The 20,886-nt window shown below is 46.6% G+C and overlaps 1 protein-coding gene across 1 annotated transcript in view; it reads right to left on the bottom strand.

Moving 5' to 3' along the window:
• LOC310786583 (receptor-type tyrosine-protein phosphatase S-like) overlaps positions 1-20,886 on the bottom strand; it is a gene marked incomplete at its 3' end in the record, with an annotated part of 381,361 nt that overhangs the window by 116,816 nt on the left and 243,659 nt on the right. The window contains 6 exon segments of the mRNA XM_083647811.1: positions 4,283-4,400; positions 6,268-6,294; positions 7,853-8,046; positions 11,004-11,327; positions 19,805-19,949; positions 20,117-20,253. Of these exon segments, the coding sequence (XP_083503937.1) occupies positions 4,283-4,400; positions 6,268-6,294; positions 7,853-8,046; positions 11,004-11,327; positions 19,805-19,949; positions 20,117-20,253 (945 nt within the window).

Genomic DNA, 20,886 nt, shown 5'->3' on the forward strand with positions numbered 1-20,886 from the left:
CTGGTCTTAGCTATTTTCTCCCCTCCTCTGCACCTTTCCCCTGGTCTTAGCTATCTTCTCCCCTCCTCTGTACCTTTCCCCTGGTCTTAGCTTCTCCCCTCCTCTGCACCTTTCCCCTGGTCTTAGCTATCTTCTCCCATCCTCTGCACCTTTCCCCTGGTCTTAGCTATCTTCTCCCCTCCTCTGCACCTTTCCCCTGGTCTTAGCTATCTTCTCCCCTCCTCTGTACCTTTCCCCTGGCCTTAGCTTCTCCCCTCCTCTGCACCTTTCCCCTGGTCTTAGCTATCTTCTCCCCTCCTCTGCACCTTTCCCCTGGTCTTAGCTATCTTCTCCCCTCCTCTGCACCTTTCCCGTGGTCTTAGCTATCTTCTCCCCTCCTCTGCACCTTTCCCCTGGTCTTAGCTATCTTCTCCCCTCCTCTGCACCTTTCCCCTGGTCTTAGCTATCTTCTCCCCTCCTCTGTACCTTTCCCCTGGTCTTAGCTTCTCCCCTCCTCTGCACCTTTCCCCTGGTCTTAGCTATCTTCTCCCCTCCTCTGCACCTTTCCCCTGGTCTTAGCTATCTTCTCCCCTCCTCTGCACCTTTCCCCTGGTCTTAGCTATCTTCTCCCCTCCTCTGTACCTTTCCCCTGGTCTTAGCTATCTTCTCCCCTCCTCTGCACCTTTCCCCTGGTCTTAGCTATCTTCTCCCCTCCTCTGCACCTTTCCCCTGGTCTTAGCTTCTCCCCTCCTCTGTACCTTTCCCCTGGTCTTAGCTTCTCCCCTCCTCTGCACCTTTCCCCTGGTCTTAGCTTCTCCCCTCCTCTGCACCTTTCCCCTGGTCTTAGCTTCTCCCCTCCTCTGCACCTTTCCCCTGGTCTTAGCTATCTTCTTCCCTCCTCTGCACCTTTCCCCTGGTCTTAGCTTCTCCCCTCCTCTGCACCTTTCCCCTGGTCTTAGCTTCTCCCCTCCTCTGCACCTTTCCCCTGGTCTTAGCTATCTTCTCCCCTCCTCTGCACCTTTCCCCTGGTCTTAGCTTCTCCCCTCCTCTGCACCTTTCCCCTGGTCTTAGCTATCTTCTCCCCTCCTCTGCACCTTTCCCCTGGTCTTATCTTCTCCCCTCCTCTGCACCTTTCCCCTGGTCTTAGCTTCTCCCCTCCTCTGCACCTTTCCCCTGGTCTTAGCTTCTCCCCTCCTCTGTACCTTTCCCCTGGTCTTAGCTTCTCCCCTCCTCTGCACCTTTCCCCTGGTCTTAGCTATCTTCTCCCCTCCTCTGCACCTTTCCCCTGGTCTTAGCTATCTTCTGCCCTCCTCTGCACCTTTCCCCTGGTCTTAGCTTCTCCCCTCCTCTGTACCTTTCCCCTGGTCTTATCTTCTCCCCTCCTCTGCACCTTTCCCCTGGTCTTAGCTATCTTCTCCCCTCCTCTGCACCTTTCCCCTGGTCTTAGCTTCTCCCCTCCTCTGTACCTTTCCCCTGGTCTTAGCTTCTCCCCTCCTCTGCACCTTTCCCCTGGTCTTAGCTTCTCCCCTCCTCTGTACCTTTCCCCTGGTCTTAGCTTCTCCCCTCCTCAGCACCTTTCCCCTGGTCTTAGCTTCTCCCCTCCTCTGTACCTTTCCCCTGATCTTAGCTTCTCCCCTCCTCAGCACCTTTCCCCTGGTCTTAGCTTCTCCCCTCCTCAGCACGTTTCCCCTGGTCTTAGCTATCTTCTCCCCTCCTCTGTACCTTTCCCCTGGTCTTAGCTATCTTCTCCCCTCCTCTGCACCTTTCCCCTGGTCTTAGCTTCTCCCCTCCTCAGCACCTTTCCCCTGGTCTTAGCTTCTCCCCTCCTCTGCACCTTTCCCCTGGTCTTAGCTATCTTCTCCCCTCCTCTGCACCTTTCCCCTGGTCTTAGCTATCTTCTCCCCTCCTCTGCACCTTTCCCCTGGTCTTAGCTTCTCCCCTCCTCAGCACCTTTCCCCTGGTCTTAGCTATCTTCTCCCCTCCTCTGCACCTTTCCCCTGGTCTTAGCTATCTTCTCCCCTCCTCTGCACCTTTCCCCTGGTCTTAGCTTCTCCCCTCCTCTGTACCTTTCCCCTGGTCTTAGCTTCTCCCCTCCTCTGCACCTTTCCCCTGGTCTTAGCTATCTTCTCCCCTCCTCTGCACCTTTCCCCTGGTCTTAGCTATCTTCTCCCCTCCTCTGCACCTTTCCCCTGGTCTTAGCTTCTCCCCTCCTCAGCACCTTTCCCCTGGTCTTAGCTATCTTCTCCCCTCCTCTGCACCTTTCCCCTGGTCTTAGCTATCTTCTCCCCTCCTCTGCACCTTTCCCCTGGTCTTAGCTTATCCCCTCCTCTGTACCTTTCCCCTGGTCTTAGCTTCTCCCCTCCTCTGCACCTTTCCCCTGGTCTTAGCTATCTTCTCCCCTCCTCTGCACCTTTCCCCTGGTCTTATCTTCTCCCCTCCTCTGCACCTTTCCCCTGGTCTTAGCTATCTTCTCCCCTCCTCTGCACCTTTCCCCTGGTCTTAGCTTCTCCCCTCCTCTGTACCTTTCCCCTGGTCTTAGCTTCTCCCCTCCTCTGTACCTTTCCCCTGGTCTTAGCTTCTCCCCTCCTCTGTACCTTTCCCCTGGTCTTAGCTTCTCCCCTCCTCTGCACCTTTCCCCTGGTCTTATCTTCTCCCCTCCTCTGCACCTTTCCCCTGGTCTTAGCTATCTTCTCCCCTCCTCTGCACCTTTCCCCTGGTCTTAGCTATCTTCTCCCCTCCTCTGCACCTTTCCCCTGGTCTTAGCTTATCCCCTCCTCTGCACCTTTCCCCTGGTCTTAGCTATCTTGCCCCCTGTGGCAGGAGCCATGTCTCTGCACTTCAATAATCAAAAAGGCAAGTGTTTCCCTGTGAGGGATGGATGCAGGGCGTCAGACTGGCATATCACTCAGGCCTGGCTGACAGGAGGAAGGAGCGGGGCCAGGAGCGTGGCGCTCCCTGACACCTGCAATAGACACACCTGTCAGGATCCGCTCCTGTCAGGGAGGAGAGGGCCAGTCTGCCTGTGTCGGCATGGGTGTGTCTGGTTGTAGCAATAGGGCCGGGCGATAATTCAATATTATCATTTATCTTCATTCAGTGGGAATCGTATCATGATGATATGAAGATATTTTGATATTGTGACATTATTTCTGCTGTCTAAATTGATGATGGTGAATAGAACGAGTTGTGGTAGGAATATTATTTTAATATTTCTGTTTTGTTTGACATCACACCTAACGTTCCCATTCCGTTCAATGAGATGAACGTGAATTTTATTAATGATGATGAATCTGCATGACCATTTGCGTGCACTCCAACTATGCTAATAGCCACCATGTGCAACAACTACCCAACGTGCTACGGACTGATGAACCAACCATACCTGTGGCCTTTGCAAGAAGCACAAACAACAAGTGTGACAGCGAAAGATGGAAGAAGCACACTGATGCTGTAACTCACTACCTGGCAAAAAATGGACATCACGATGGTCCGATGTAGAAGGCTCAGAGGTCGATGGGGGTCATGCCAACCCTAAGTATAAGTGCGTGTTTGGTTGCGGGAATGTATGTGAATGTGCGTGCCCATGACTGTGTGTGTGTGTGTGTGTGTGTGTGTGTGTGTGTGTGTGCTTGTGTGTGTGTTTGTGTGAGAATGCTTGTGTGTGCCTATCAGTCTTTGTGTGTAGCTTGGCTCTCTGAAGCCTCCTGACATGGATGGATACTGGTTTGGATGCTCACACAAAAGGACGCTCCTATCTTGGCTCCAACACCTCAAGTTCTCTCAAAAGAAGGCTTTCACACTCTCCAGCAGCCAGGCAGCCTCAGTGGTTCAGATCATCTTCACGGTAGCTGAGCTGCTAGCTTCCAAACAGGCTCAAGCGCTCCGGTTAAAGTGGTGTGCCCACCGGTGGTAACGAGGAGGAAAAGTAGAGAAAGAGCAGGTTTGGCAGTGTGCAGGCATTAGCCTCCAGTATTGCAGCATTAAAGGTCAGACCAGTGACCCCACAGGGACTCCTGAGCTGTCAGAATCTGGCCTGAAAGAACCCTGAAATAACTCACAGTACTTTCTTCATCCCTAAAAATTTAATGTGCAATCCAGTGTTCACAACGTGATTCCAATGCTAAACGCTGCTGTGACCGACATCAATGCTGGGTGAACTCCATACAGTATTATCCATTTTGGAAAAAGGCTGCGGTCCAAAATGAATCTGTACTCAAAAACAGAACTATTTTATGAGCAAATGTCTTAAGATGATCAATGCAGGTTCAGCTCATCCAAATGAATGAGTCCTGGTGGTACTGACCTGCCCCCTTGGTCACCACCAGTTTGGGTTTACTCCGGGCTCCATCCCCCTTGGTGGTGTACGCCGCCACCGTGATGGAGTAGGTGGTGTCCGGCTTGAGCCCTCCGATGACCATTTCCTGTGGGGGACAGGACGGAGACACGGACAGGAGACACACATGTCAAAGAAATGGGTGTTGAGACTTTCCTCCCACTATGCTTCCTTATTGAGCAGCATACCATTACCCATCTCTCCATAAAATGTCTACTTGGGCTCCATTAATTTTCACAAGAGGCATGCGTTAAATGGGGCCATTTTCCCTCGGTGTTACGGGAGAGCATTCCTTTACTGTTCAAGTCAATGTTCAGAGTTGGTGAGGCGGAGGGAGGGATGTTAGGTATGTAAATATAAAGTAGCCCCCTCATTTCTGTAGCAAAACGCCTGCCAACAACTTCATTTTGTGCTGAATGCATGCTGGACGCGTCCCGGCCCGCTGGCTGCCACTCTTTTACCTCGGACATTAACTTTCCTTGAGTCCTCTTCAAAGAGGAGCTGGCCATCAATGCTAATGAATGTTGGAAGGGAGCAGCGTGTTCGAACGAATGCAGAATGAGCTTTTGAACAGGCTGCTCGGCAGACCGGACGGCAGAGGTCAATAAAGGTCAACGAGCTGGAAGTACTGTCTTGCACTTCAGATGGAATACTGGACACGTCATGCAGAGGGTTTCACATTGGCTTTTAAAACAATGGTGACGTTCCCCAAAAAAAGAACAAACAAGATTCTGAGTAGGGAGTAACCATCAGGGGATGTGATGAGGAAGACATTTCCATACACAGACATCATTTCTATCTGATACATTGTCTCAGTGTCATAACTCCAAAACATCATTTCTATCTGATACATTGTCTCAGTGTCATAGATAACTCCATAACTCCAAAGACATTTTAAAATATTTTCATCATTCATTTCAATTTTCAACTTGAGGAGGTGTTGTAGTTGAAGTATAGGTAAGACTTTATTTGGGTAGTCCGCCTTATAGAGAGTCTACAAAGTATTTGTAACATTTCAACGGCTTATTAGTTGACATTCAATAATTCAACTGTCTTGTCTTTGTATAGATGTTTTAACAGCTCTTTAGTTGAGATTTCTGTTTGCTTCCCGTTCCACACACGGTATGGTCATGAATTGTCACATATACTCTGTTATACATCTGTTAAAACAGTGTAATAGACCCTTTTCACATCAAGCATTTTGAGGTGGTAAAGCAGGAAGTAAATCAGGTGTAACCAACACCATTATTGACCATTCCATTTAGGTGTTCCAGTACCAGGGCCCTCATTAATGTTGTTGGTTATACCTGCTTTGCTTCCTGCTTTACCACCTCAAAACGGATGCTGTGAAAGGGCCTATTGTTGAACGTCAAACTAATAAGCTGTTGAAATGTTTCAAAAACTCTCTCTCTCTCTCTCTCTCTCTCTCTCTCTCTTGAGGCAGACTATGCAAATAAAGTGTTACCAAAGTATAACACTATCTAAGGCGCAGCCACCACAAAGGCATTGCAAAACAACAAAGACACAGCAAAATGACACGATCAATTAAATAAAAAAATAAAATAAATCACAACATACACACCATCACAGCACGAGACAGCACACCCACACCGTAGCAACACAGCACGACACACATAGCATTAAGCATTCCAGGCACAGAGGGCAGTGGATGTTGCATCAGTGGCCATTTTGGAGGCTGCGGAGCTAATTAGCCATTCCCCCGTTTTTCCCATCGACAGTGCAGAGCTAACAGAGCTAACAGAGCTAACAGCGCTAACAGCGCTAGGCTCGGCTGCCCCGCCTGCCGAGGTGACACCCAGGCGCTCTGTTATCCAAACTTATCGAATAGGGATGGGAGGGGTTATGTAAGCAGTGACTCCGGCCAGGTTGATGCAATAGACACTTTTTATTCCCTCTCGGCTACACAAAGCACTCAGGCGAAACTCCATACTCACATATTCAGCCGTATCGTCCGTTTCCCACTAACACACCCCCCCCCCCCCGCCAAAGAGGAGAGTGTCGGAGAGAGCATTTTTTAAAGAGAAGAGAGAGAAAAAAAGAGGGGAGAAATAGGAGTGTGAGAGAGAGGGGCATTAGAAAATAAGAGTGGTTCCTCCAGCGGAGGTGTGGGAGCAGAGGGTGGTGTCAGAAGGAGGTCATTGGTGTTGGGGTGGGGGTCAGGAGAGAGAGAGGAGGAGCTTGAAGCTTATGTTAGGGGGGGGGGGGGGGGAGCAGCTGAGACAAGAGTTGTGTACGCTACATCTAGCAGCAAGGCCTTGAGGTGTTTTCACGTGTTATTGTGCAGCTAACAGCGCGTTACCTCCGCGTCACAAGTTCAAATCCATCTCAGCAACGCCCTACAGCCAGTAGTAACATTTAGCTGTCAACAACTCTAAATATACAAGTCTCAACTCTAAATACACATAAAAACACACACACCTCCGTGCACATTACAGGCGCACACTGCAGGGTGCTGTGGCTTCAACCCTCCACTGTTGGTTGGCGTGCTCGTAATTTGAGCTTATTCCGCTGCGGAGCGCGGCGGCAGCTACGCGCCAAAAATGTAGATGTGACATCGGTGGCATTTGGGCCCGGATGGACATTTTCATTCGTGCGCAAGAAAATAGATTTGGATCCATTCCCTGCCTAAATATGTACTGCTGCATACGATTGTTCTTTGTTGTTTACCCTATTGATTCAAGGCTGTAATTTCCATTTGGATGATTGCTACTGTGCATAAAAAGCGCGCTTTGGCAGCGTTTCTCCACGCATTGTGTTGACACAAGTTTTGTCGAAAGACGACAAAAAGGGAGAGCATTATACAGGCTTCCATTATAGTTGGAGCTGTCAGTGGAGGCTGCTTTATTTTGGTGAAATGCTTTCATGCCCATTTTACTCCCCCCCCCCCCGCCCCCCCCGGCCACAGAATACTATAATCAGCATTTCCCCCCCCAGTCTTCATGTTTGATACAAGCAGCACAATCAGACGTTTGGTGGCCGAGGTTGCTATAAAGCAGGGTCTAGACATTCCTAATAAAAGCCATGGCGGCAGAAGAGGGAGGACATGGCTTTGATTACACTTTTTGTTGTGGGCTGAGGGGGGAAGAATATTGCAGCAATATGAAATGAAATCCAAGAGCATATTGCCCTCACTTCCCATGTTACTATTTATTTATTTGTTTTCATACCGCAATATTTGCACAGCCTCCGTATATAGCTGGGAAATAGCACGGGTGAAGTACACGCATTTGGATCTGTGCGAGCAAAAAGTTTCACAGTCTTGTTGCGGCCTGCTTTATCGCTGAAATCTCCTTGAGAGATGACTGACAAACAGATTCTACGGCAGAAGAATAGATTTTACGGCAGTGTACCGTATTTGCAATTCTATGTGGGCAAAAAAAGTATATCTATGCATTACTGTATATCGACATCATGGTAACATCATGGTGACATCATGATATCATTTTGGCATGAAATTAATTTATTCCCTTTTCCTGAGATGACAACTGATTGGTGAGCATAACGGTAAGCAGGTCACACCTGGGCGTCGGCCAGCATGACGTCCTTGATGAGAGGCAGGCCGCGTGACTCTCCGTTCTCCACGCGGACGTAGTGGACCTGGTAGCCGCGGATCTGCCCGTGCTGTTTGCCCGGCGTCAGAGAACGCCACATCACCTTGAGCGCCGTGGAGTTCAGCACCTCAACGTCCACTCGCCTCGGAGGAGTCCCAGGAACTGGGGGGAGAAAAACAAGGAGAAAAGAGGCAGGAGGTTACATTAGATAGATAGATAGATAGATAGATAGATAGATAGATAGATAGATAGATAGATAGATAGATAGATAGATAGATAGATACAGGCCCGGCGCCACGAGGGGGCGCCAGGGGGCTTTGCACCCTCAGTTCAATTTTCTGCGCCCTCACTTAAAAAAAAAAAAAAAAAAGATATACCGTATATATATATTTTTTTTTAGAATAGTTCATCTATAAAGGCCAGTTAGGCAATGTTTATACCTGACATGTTTTGGCTGCTGTTTCTGCAGTCTTCATCAAATTTGATCAGTTTAAGTTGATGTAGGCTACCCCCCCTATAAACATAGCTCTGTTGTTTCTGAATTGGCAGGGAAGCGCTATTTGCTGTGCTTTGGTTGTCACAAGGTGTCAGAGATGTAGCTATTTATTAAATTTGAACCTCACTGCATGTTGTAGTGATCATGACGTGATTAAAACACACACACACACACACACACCCACACCCACACACACACACACACACGTGCCAATCTTTCTTTGGGTCCACTCAAAACCACAATATCATGAATGTCCCCAGACACCTCCCATCCATCCCCCTCCAATATCTATCTAACTGCCTGTCTGTCTGTCTGTCTGTCTGACTGTCTGCGTGTCTGTCTGTCTGTCTGTCTGCCTGCCTGTCTGTCTGTCTGTCTGTCTGCCTGTCTGTCTGCTTGTCTGTCTGTAATGTATGTCTGTCTGTCTGCCTGTCTGCCAGCAGTGTGCAGCCTTGTTTCTCAGCCATAATGACAGGTCTTTATAGAAGGCCTTGCTGCCTTGCTGCCTGCAGTCACAGACCGGCCCTTAACAGACCTAACCCTTCCTGAGATGGATGTTCAGCTCCACCAGCCATTAATAAAACGCTCCCCCCCCCACCCCCCCATCTTCTCCAGGATCATGCACCAGTCTAGTTTATCACAACAATCCTTTCTACCTTTGATCCCTGGCTCTTAGGCCTATCATACATTATCACTGTAATAACATGAGAATAGCTTTCACATTTGACAGGGCACTGCACCACTTAACCTTGCACTCCTTCACATTGGTTTTGTGTAACTTAGGCGGTTAAACTTATTTCTACTGTCACATCAGTGTACATTGCTCTGGAAAAGGGAGGCAGCAAAATGCCTCAACTGTGAAGGTCACTGGATGGGAAATAGGATTGTGGAGAACAGTCCATATCCATTTTGATTGTTCTACTGTTTTCGTCTTGTCATTTAGTTGCTGCTATATCTCACTGTCTTGATTTTTGGTGAGGTGTTTTTAAAGTTCCTTGGGTTTTCTGTGGCACTGTGGCTTAGGGTTAGGGTTACTGTACAGCTGCAGCTGTAGAGGGAAGTGTAGCAAGTAAACCAGCAGTGCAATGAACCAATGTATCGACTTACACTCAATTGAATGATACGCATGCAATTAATTAGGAGGATTTGGAGAGGCAGTGTGTCTTCTATGAAGAACGCAGCATTGTTCCTTTTAACCTTCATTTATGCAGGGATGGTTGAGCAGCCATTGCGCCGTTTCAGAACCACTTCAAATACAATCAGTGTAACTACTGTTGTCCACTGAGCAGCTCCAGTGGAGCAGCTGGAGGTTCACTCGAGCTCCTCAGCAGTGGTCGTTGAAGGCAGAGAGCGCTGCTCATTCAGCCTATTTTAAAAGCTGGTCTTGGATTTGAACGCAATTTTCAATCTGCTCTGCTATCAAGTTCCTCCTGCCTTTAAGAGAATCCTCTTGCATTCCAAGATAAGTCGTTGCATCAATGACACGGCTTACTGCACCTCTTTCATCTCACCATCATACAGTTTGCCCTCTGGAAGCGTGTTCCCTCATCAATCACCTTGCTGATGGACACCTGACCAAAAGGCTTCAAAGCCCGCTGTTAGCGCAAATGTGATCAATGCACTTGTCATGACTTTTTGTAGCCCCGTCTAAGCATTTGAATCAGAATGTCAGTTGTAGATTATTGTAGTTGTGGATTCTTTTATTTTTTCCAAAGACAGGGAAAAGATTTTAAAGAACTCAGCCATGTCCGGGGATTTGAACTGGCAACATTACCGGTCACAGTCCTGCTTGTCTAACCTCCAGGCTGCAGCTGTCTCCATTACTGTAGACAGATATGGGCTTGCGGTGTACAGGACTCCTAAACGCTTATGGCTCTGGGTTGTGCAGTGGGATGCTGTTAAAGGCCTACCGATCGAGGCGGGATATGGGGTGTGGCAGCTGCTATAAATTACATGTGGGTGGGTGTGTTTTAATAGCGACACACTAGATTTCCCAAGGGGGTTATCTATTGTGGGTGGTCTCCTTCCATACCGTTTACACAGTTATACGAGTCCTGTCATCTGTAGCGGAGACTACTTGAGGTATCAAATTCAGAATTCGGATATGAATAGAAGGTTTTGATGCAGATATTAATCTTGTTGGGGGCACCTCTTTCAAGCAAAGAATCACAGGTCTTTACTTGGTTATGATAATCAGTGATTCATCTGAGAATTGTGAGATCTTTTCAGATCTACGACTAGCTTTCTCTGCAGAAGAAGAAACACCAAGCGACTCTGCAAGCAAGGGGGATTATATTAACTGATAACTTTCTATATGAAAATTGGGTCATCCATGGATGCTACCTGCCAGCATTTCCAAAGTCTACATTTCAATCGTTTTTGTTATAACTCGAACTGAAACCATAACCCTAACCTTAACCAAGTTGTTTTAGTTGCCTAAGCATAACTAAGTTGTTTTATTTGCTTTCAAATTAACTGGAAAGTCATATGATTTTTTTTGGTTCACCGTCGTTGAATGTTGCGTATCCGTAGTTTCCCCAAACGTAAACTGCCAACATTTTACTCTGGCGACTGAGTTCCGGGCTTAGTGCCAAAAGCAGCTTAAAAGCAATGAGATCCGTACCGTCCTCATCGGTGCGGCAGGTCAGCGGCTCGCTCTCCGGTCCCGGGCCGATCTGCGTGAAGGCGGCCACGGTGACGCGGTACTGTGTCCACTTCTCCAGCCGCTGCAGCAGCACCTGCTCTTCAGTGGCTGGGACCTCCGCGGGGCCCTCCACAGGCTCCCCGGCGCCGGGGGCCTCTGACGGGGCCGCCGCCACCTGGTAGCGCACCCTGTACCCCGCCAGGGCGCCGTTCTGGCTCTCCACAGGCGGGGGGCGCCAACTTACCAGCAGGGTGGTGGAGCTGGAGCTGCTGCACTTAATGTCTTGAGGGGGGGCTGAGGGCTCTGGTCAGGTGGAGAGGACATGGAGGAAGGGGGAGGGGGGAGGAGGAGGAGGAGCAGGATGGGGAAGGAAGGAAGGGGTGAAAAACAAAAAAACAAAAAGATGGGAGAGATAAAGAAAATGATAAAAGGAAAAAGTCCAAACTCAAATAGAAATAATAAGAATAATTCAAACAAACGAAAATTGCAAAACAGAAAAAGAAGGCAAACTATGACTGTTCAAACTCAAAATAAAATATTGTCAGGCAAATGTACAAACATAAAAGGCATAAAAAGGACAATGGCACGGGCATGTGTAATAATGAAGCAAGATGGCTAAACTGTTGCGACACCCACAGACGAGGCTAGTAGGTACTGATCTAATGTCTGCTAATAGTTTTAATTTTAAGCATCAAAAGCTTTTCTAAATGTCGAACCTTTCATAAAGAGAACTGAAGTTTTACTTCAACTGAGGAAATCAACCTAATGTAGTCTGATTTTAATTAGAAAGGTCGATAGATATGCAGAATACAAGGTTACACAAAATTATTCGCCCTATTGTGTAATGACGTGCTTTTGTTCAACAAAGAAAGGTATCAAAAACATATTTTAGAACCGAGAAAATGACTTCAAAAGATTTCCAGCCTTACTTCCTATGTGCCATTTATGGTGTGTGTGAAGTAGTGTGGTATAAAGGAGAGTTGGGTATCTCATACTGACTTGGACCTGTACTCAAAACACTAAACCTGAGACCTGGGTCCAATAGTCAATGCCAATCATTTGTTTCAGCCTGCTTGGAGTACCAGATGGGAAGGGATTAACATCTATTTCCATTTTATTTTCAGGCACTGAGCTGATGGCGTTTATCTGGAGCAACTCTCTGAGTGAGCAGGACACATGGCTGCTCTGACCTTCCAGTTACGGGACAGTCTCCCACCCTGCTGCTGTCCACACCAGGAACATTCAGATACTGGCCTGAGTGACAGTCTCCCACCCTGCTGTCCACACCAGGAACATTCAGATACTGGCTAAATTGACTAATGAAATGACTAAATTAAAGCCCCAATGTCTAGACATCTGCCGCCACAAGTCGTAATTACTGACGACGCAAAAAAATGCTACACTTCCCTGTTTGTATGTTCAGATATCAGCCATATTTTAGTCTTTCAGTTTGTACTCTCTACTTTGCTTACATTTCTGCAGTGTTTATAACTGATTTGCTGGAAAAAATAGCTCCAAATATCCTCAAATGTCTCGACGTGTTTTATTCGAGAGTACTAATCAATCTAGCTAACTCAGAGAAATAACAAACCATAAACACATTTCACTTCCTATACGTTCTTCACAATAAAATTGTACTGTTCATGTGTCAGTGGAAAGCTTTTAATATGAAGGAGCTGCAGCAGGAAATGGGAGTTACATCCAGGTAACTTGATGCTCCGTCGCAGAGCACCAAACTGACATGCTGTAGGAACAGGCAACTGGGGCGGAGTGGAGTAGGAATCATAGAGGCACGATTCTCCGTATTACAAGTCAGTGTAGCATCAAAATGATTTAGAAGCTGTTATATTAAGGTAAACTAGTCCCATAGTGGGGATTTTATCTTATTTCTCAGTATGAGTAAACAGGAAAAGTAGTGGAGTCTCCATTTTTTTTAACTTGTAATATTATAAGCTTTTCAACGCAGTGGCTGTTTTGTGTGTGTCTGTGGAGTGTTCTTCCAAAACTTATTAAAACCTACACATCTGTGAACTTCCTAACTCCCGACTGAAAGCCTCTCCCTCCCCTAATCTGTGCCAAGCTCTTGCAGCTTGTGCTCGTCCAGAGAGTGTGCTGTGCTCGGAGTGATAAAACGTTTCACTTCTCGTCCACACTTTGGCATTATACGGATAAAAGTATGAACATATTTCTAATCACGTCGGGTTTCCTCTATCTCTTCCGATGCTCTCGTTTTGAGAATAAATTCCATCCATCTTGGGGTGAGGAGCCCCAGTTTCATTATTACATTCTTGTCTGTTATGGAAGGTAGCAGTACCAGAACAATCAAAAACAAAAAGGAAATAATATCAGGAAGAAAAAAAAACATTCCACAAACAGCAACCCAACAATAGAACTCAAAATGAAGCCCATGGAAACAACAACAGGCAGCATGTTCCCATTCCAAAACAAGGGCTGGAGAAAGAAATCATGGACTGAAGAAGGGTACCGGAAAATGACTTTCTCTGTAACCCAGGTGACTCCAAAGAAAGAACCACAACAACGTTAAGGTTCCAAAATGACAACTCATAAGAAAACATGAAAAAACAGGATACTCAGCATAAACGGAAAATAAGAACGTTTAAACTTCCAAATAAAAAAAAGAAAGAAATCACAAATGCTGTCTGCATCATACGTACCTGGCTCCCACAAATACTAACTTTTTAAGACTTTCTTACCACCAGCACCTGACTGCAGAGCGTGCTTACTCTGCGGTCAGTGAGACCAACACTGTCCCCTCTCAAAGACTGCGTCGAGATACTTCAGAATCAAAGCTAGGTCCATTTTCAAATTGCTCGGCAACACCTTTGCATTTGAGCTATGTCGGTTTTGGACCCATTTTGGGTTATTGGAAGGGAAAGAGTTGGCTCTGTGCTGTAGCCACGACTGTTTTATTCTCTTGTACTGTATCTCTGGGCCGGGCCGGGCCGGAGGGTCCACAAGACCGAGAGAGCGGACGGCTGTCACGGGGAAAACCTGCTCCCGTAATTTATTCTCTGGACACAAATATCGTTCCTTGTTTAATGATTTGTTCAAAAAAATCCTATTTCATAGCATTGTGCCTAAGTGTATGTAATGTGGTGAATCTCGCTGCCACTTTGAGAATGCCCAGACACAAGAATAGGGGTAGACGGAGAGCTTGTATGGCTGAATGCATAAAAGTGTAATGATACTGTAGTGACTGCGGGAGGGAGCGCTTTGGAGAACAGCGGTTTGGACTATCAGACGGGCCTCCTCCCTGTCAAGAGAGGACTGAATGTTCCAGCACACAGGACCACAGCCACAGTCCCCCAAACCCGTCTCTGTGTCCAATGCGCTTATTTACTTACGCTCTTACTGGATCTGGAGTCTTTCAGCTTCTTTTCCTCCACTCATATTGTATTTGCAAACTCCCCCACGTCAAGAGTGATCGCTCAGTTCTCATTGGCTGCAGGCCGGGAAAAGGGCTGTGGATGTGACGGGCCGGGCTCTATCGCACTGCACAGGCCTCCTCGCTCCTGATAAGGGCTTAAGATGGGCTGGGGCCACAGCTCTGCTAGAGTGAATATCCCATGAAGGCCAATGGTGGGATTAGAGAGACTAGAACTATACGACAACAAAAGAAGAAACTCAGCTAATGCTACACTTGAGGGTATTTTGAAGCTTCCCTGAAAGAGCTCCTCAATGCTATTTGATAATTAGTCATGTCTGCATTCACATCCTTCTATTTGACTTTTAAGTCTGGTGTGATGGTGATGATGAGCTCTGAGTCTGGGTACAAAGTCTGCTATGGTGAATACTGGTGGCCTACCAAAATCATTATGAATACTTCCGGATGGAAACTGGTTTTAGCGTGGCATCTTCAGCGGACACTGTCTGCACCTCAGTGCTAACAGCTAAGCTACACAGGCCATTACTCAATGCCTGTTGTCAACTCTTGCACTGACACAGATTGACATCATGCAGACAGACTCTGTCTGCATTTTGCCTTGCATTTTCATCAGCAGCGTGGAATGACAGGATGTTCGTATTGGTCGATCATTAAGGAATTAATCCCTGTCGATGCCAAATGGTCGTGCTGGCGCTCATATAAATATTCCAATATATCTAAAAACCTCAGACAATTACAGTAAGTGGGCGGCTAAACTGCTTGTTTGGCTAAATACAGAGGATTTAGAATGTGCCACTTTAATTTGAGAGCTAAAGCTCGAGCGGCCACCGCCAGCTTGGAGGTATAATCTAAATGTGTAACAAAGCCTGACAATCCAGGGGCCTGGCCCATAGCTCGTAGGCACAGCGTGAAATGAATTCTGACGCTATGAAATAGGATTCTTATCTGGTCCCCTCTACTCTAGTCCCCACTGCACCACCCCAACCCCGGCCCTCAGAGTCCATCTCGGGCCCCGTTACCACGGCTCGCGGCCGGCTAACAAGAGGGACGCTGGGAGGCCTCCGGCTCTCTGGTATGTGGACCCGACCTGGCCCGGCCGCGTCTCAACGATCTCACAGAACCAGGTGTCTGGACCTGGTCTGACTAGGGCGGCATATCCCATGAGGCCTTGCTTCTGAATGAGGGCCACTGCTGCCAATTTACACCCGATGAAGATAATTATATTCTCAACCCGCTGTAATAAGGACCAAGAGATCTCATCAAAGTGATTGAGGTGCTACTTGAGTCAAGGAAGTGTTATTTGACTTCATTTTGCGATGGGTTAGGATTCAGATCTGGCAGAGAATGTTCACGGGTTCTTGGCAGAGTGGTCCCCATGACAATAGCCCCTGGTACCGCGGCAAAGACTGAGCACAAAACACTCTGCAAACATTTGGTACCAGAGATAATGGGCAACCAAGCACACAGGGACATCATATAGTCTGTCGTTCTTTGCACTCAGTGGTAGAGAGCTTCAGTCTGCCAGATAATGCCGGAGCTTCAAATCCAGGGTGAAATGGTTACAGAACATGGCACTAACAATGCCAAAGTCAGGGGTTTCATATTAAAATGACAATGGACTCGTGGCACAGTAAGGATGGACAGTATTCGCCAAATGGCATGCAGTAAAATGAACTTGTTTTCATCTCCTTATCCGCACATTATAGATACATTTGATGTGACATGAAATGCTATCATTTAATTTCGTGTCTCGTCTTCCGACGGTCCTTCCCCAGTGTTATTAATGGCCAAATGTATCACAGTCTGAGCAACTGGTCCAGTCAAGCAGCTGGTAAATAAGGACACCTCATTATAGTGTAGCGTGAGAGATTTTGTGTGTGCTGTGCTGTGCTGTGCTGTGTGTGTGTGTGTGTGTGTGTGTGTGTGTGTGTATACGTCTAGCAAACCCATGCTGCTCCAATGAGGTGTGTGTTTTTAATGACAGCGCCTGGCAGTGCCACACTGAGGTAATTGGATTTTTAGCAGAGAGAGGAAAAGTAATATTCGGGAGAGCCAATGTTGAGGGCTGCAGTCAAATGTCTCTCCGCACAGATTAGATCTGTCATCTAACGGCCACACACAAACACAATTGACCCCCCTACCCCAAATTCCATCACTGCCAACGGAAAGCAGCTTTGTCTTCAAGCTAACAGGCCTTGTGTTTATCTGCACTTGGGTGTGTTCAATGCACTCCGTTTTCCGTTGTTTTCCGATAAGGCACGCCGGTTTCAATTGACTATGCTGCACTGCACCGAGAAGACGCTTAACGTGAGCTATATATGTCGCAATGCTCTAAGTCTGGAGATACTGCTATTCCTGACATGTGTGAGGAGCCAACCCGCAGACATGTTATTAATATTTAATCGTGTCACATATAAAGACTGCACTCTCAATTCGTCAATTCTCTGTTGGGGTTTTCAGAAAATGGAATGTAGCAGGTTGAATATAGTATGAATCTGCGGGGTCATTGACAGGTCTTTGCTAGACTCTCTGGCAGACTGGGGCCCCTATACCAAAAACAACCACTTACCTTAAAGTATCCAAAAGATCAAGTTATGATTGTGTTGTGTTGTGTTGTGTTGTGATTTGTCTGCCTGAGTCTGTGATCTTCCTGACCTCGGTGGTGAGAAACCATTAGCCTTTGTCTCACACCTGCTTGAGGAGGGACTCACCATGAAAACAACAGCAGCCAGCCCCCGCTGCCTGAGAGAGAAACCATAGAACTAGAATGGATAGAAAAGATCAACATTCTTGAACGGTCGATCGGCTGTTCATCCTAAAGTGACTGCTAAAGAATGCTTAATAATGTAGTCATGGAAATTAGCACTGATGTGGCGTATGAGAATTGAGAAATGGTCAATGGATACGTTACCATGGCAGAAGTATAATCTCATTCTACATCCAGAGTTTGTTGTGTTGTAATGTCCAGCTTTGTAGGTCTGATGCAGTGTCCAAACATGAAATGACACTTATTTATTTCCAAGGCAATATTATCACAATTCTATAGCAGCCATTTAAGGTATGTGAAGGGCAACCAGGAATTCCATCCACTATGTTTCTATGGTTGAGTCAGCTGAACAGTGGAGTCCCTCATCTCAAGCAGAGACTTGAAAAAGGCCTCTGGTCAGACTTACTCTCACTGCTGTTAGCTCAATGGCTAGGTATGTTTCAAAGCTATCTCATAGCGCGGCGCTGCTTGTTGTACTGTAGCCACTCGTGGCTCTGGTGGACTTGGGTTCGTGCAGGAACCCAACAGAAAGAGAGGAAAATAGCAGCAAGCCACTGCTATTGGAGTGATGTCAAAGCAATGTGCTTTCGTATAACCCAGAAACTAATGGAAATTAAATAAGTAAATAAAAATATCTAACTGAAAACTTTTTCAAAAGACTCAACAAAAAAGGAGGAGGACACAAAGTAAGCAAGGTGATGTCAAGCCATTCCAAGGAGAGCTGTTGTTCCATTTCACAGGGGAACAAGTGACAAAGAGAGAGAGTGAGAGAGAGAGTCAGCTATGAAAAGAGAGAAACAGAGAGGAGTGTCTCCGATCCAATCCGTTTGCAGCTTACCGTTCCAGAAAAAAACCAATGCAAAAACAGAGGCAAGGGGAAGGGAGTCACAAACACACATCCACAGGTGAATATGTGCACACACACTCGAGAGACGCCGAGACAGAAATGGGTTTGGATGGACATATAAGTTGCATGCTTGGAGTGATCAAGGATCGAGGGTGCAGTGGTAGGTTCTCAACAGCACCCCCAGTGGGCAGGAGGGAGTGTTGCATGCAACTGGCGCTCTCCGCAGTGACTCTGCACTGTCTGTGTAGCTCTGCCCCCCCCCAGCAGTAAAACAAAAAAAGTGTGAAGTGGTGGTCCCAAAGCCCCCGCACCCATGAGGTGCGGGGCACAGCCAACAAGTTGCACTGGTAGAAACAGAAAATGTGTTAAAAGAAGTCTCTTCCCACTGCCATGGCTTTCAGGTTATCTCGTTCAATCTGCTCACATCTACCAGAACAGAGGACAGCCATCTTGGTAATAAATGTTTCATTATGCAATTACCTTTTGCACAATTTGTGATTTTCTGTATTCCCTATCACCAGGATCCACAACAGCTAGCTCAGATCCACTCATAATCCCCATAAATCCAGCAACAGTTTCTACCTCCTTTCGCGTTGATGTACTGAACCTCAATATAATTGACAGAGTCAGTGCTCATCTTTGTATGCTGTGTAAACCCAAAGGTCATCCGGAGACTGCATTTGATACCCTGTCAGATCAGCGCTCCCTCAGCTGGTATTGGATATTTGATTGGTTAAGCTGTCCGTGCTTACTTCCTCTCCAGCTTGTGCAGTACTACTGTGTGTTATGATGTCACTCGTGTTATTTTTTACCTGTCTTGTTTAAATAATTCAGTTGTGTTTCTCCCACCTGTAAAATAAAATATCAACATCATGCAAATCTGCTGGAATTAATTCAGGGGGTTGGGCCTATGACTGGTGACTCTTGATAGGAGGGCTTTTCTGTCTGTCCTCTGATGACTAAACGCGCCCCCAAATCCCTCATTCCCAATGTACAGTAAATACAGTTTAATAGAAAGCCTTGGCAGTCATAGAGGAGAGTTGACATTTTTTGTGTCTCGTGTCACGTGGGAGAAAGTGCACTTGCTGTTGACAAAAGAAAAGCAAATATGAACAGGAGTGAAAGGGAAATAAAATAAAAACTACCAAAATTGTCAGTCCACATAGACTTGATTTGTTTGACAATGTTGGATACACGTATAGATATTTGGCACCGGAGCCAAGGTAGAAAATAAGCAAATCAAAAAGTAAAAAGGTTATAAAAATCCATATAAAAAAAAAAAAAGGGACTGAATTTAAGCTGCGAAGGGCTACAACCTCTACTCTCCAGAAAACACATAGTTCATCATGTTATGTCATTCTCCATGCGGTAGGAAACAATATGTTGTCACCTTGAAGTGTTTGCTAAACAAAATCAATATCAATCAAGTGCAGAAAATATGAAACCACATGTTTTCAGTAAGGGTTCAGCAACACATCAATTATGAGTCAGTCAAATACTTGAGTTCAGCATTTCTGGATCAGAACTCTTGAGTATTATGTCTAAAAAAAACAGTCATAGTTCAAAGGTGACGGTAACGTTGACATCAGAGTAAAGCAAGGTTACAGCCTGGAGCCAGAAGGAAAATTCACATCACCTCATTACAATTCAGATCAGTAAAAGTCTTCAAAAGCATAAAGACACAATAACTGCTTCACTGGAGAAATCCCTGTTAGCCCACACAGAAAACAGGACAGAAGAGCAAATAAATGGCTACATACTGGCTTGTAAGGTCCTCTGGGACATGTCGTTGGTGAAGGCTCCAATGCCTTTGTTGGAGATGGCCGCCAGAGAGAAGGAGTAGTCTGTGTTTGGACGGAGACCCTCCACCACATACGAAGACGCGGGTGCAAACGTTTTCTTTATCTGCTGGTGGAGGAAAAGGTTGGCCATGTCTCAAGTCTGGTGTAAAACGCATCTCTATTCATACTGGAAATGGGATGTTGGATCCTAAGGAGTTTGCCGCACACCTCTCGATGCAAAAAAACTGGCTCAATGCATGGAAATCAACGTTTTAACGTTGGGATTCTTACCTGTGTGCCAAAACTGCCCTCTCTGTAGCGAAGCTCATAGTTGATGATCCCTTCCTTCTCAAAGGCAGGTTCCCAGGTCAGTTGAATGCTGGTGTCAGAGACAGCACCCATCTGGAACTTGGTGGGCTGACCGGGCACTGAAAGACACAGCATGAAGGCATTCTCAGATGTGGAAGTGAATTCTAGCAAATTTCCTCAAGGAGAAACCTCCAGTTTAGGTTTAGACTTTAGGCATGTAGCTGATGTTATTTTCAAGGGGCAACCTACCGTGCTGAAAAATGAAGCCAATGTGGAAGTGCCTTAAACTTGCATTTTTGATTTATGGCCTCAGTAAACACTTTTCTGATGAATTTGTCATCTCAATCGGCAGATTTAAGTCTTCTTCAACACAGCAAGGTGTTCGTAAATCATGGTCACATTTTGAGTCTATGTTTTGGGGCGTGATTGACAGGTCACCTGTCCAGTGATCGCGTGGCTCGCCGATCACGGGCCAATAGCAGGTGTCGCTGCGGCTCTGTGGGAAACCCCTGGTCTCGCGCGAGCTGCTTCTGGTTCCAAATAACCAAGATGGCGACGGTCAAAATGCCAAACTTGAGGCTTGAAAACAGGAGTCCACAAACAAATGGGTGATGCCACGGTGGCTACAGTACGTCCAGATTTTTTATGGTTCTATGGTTCTTATCCTGAACTGTCCTAAATTCCTATATTGCTGACATTACATGTAACTACCAATATAGACTAGAGCACAAGGATCAGCGACACAGTTAGCT

Source organism: Poromitra crassiceps (assembly GCF_964638095.1).
Source record: "Poromitra crassiceps genome assembly, chromosome: 12".
NCBI classification, from domain to species: Eukaryota; Metazoa; Chordata; class Actinopteri; order Beryciformes; family Melamphaidae; genus Poromitra; species Poromitra crassiceps.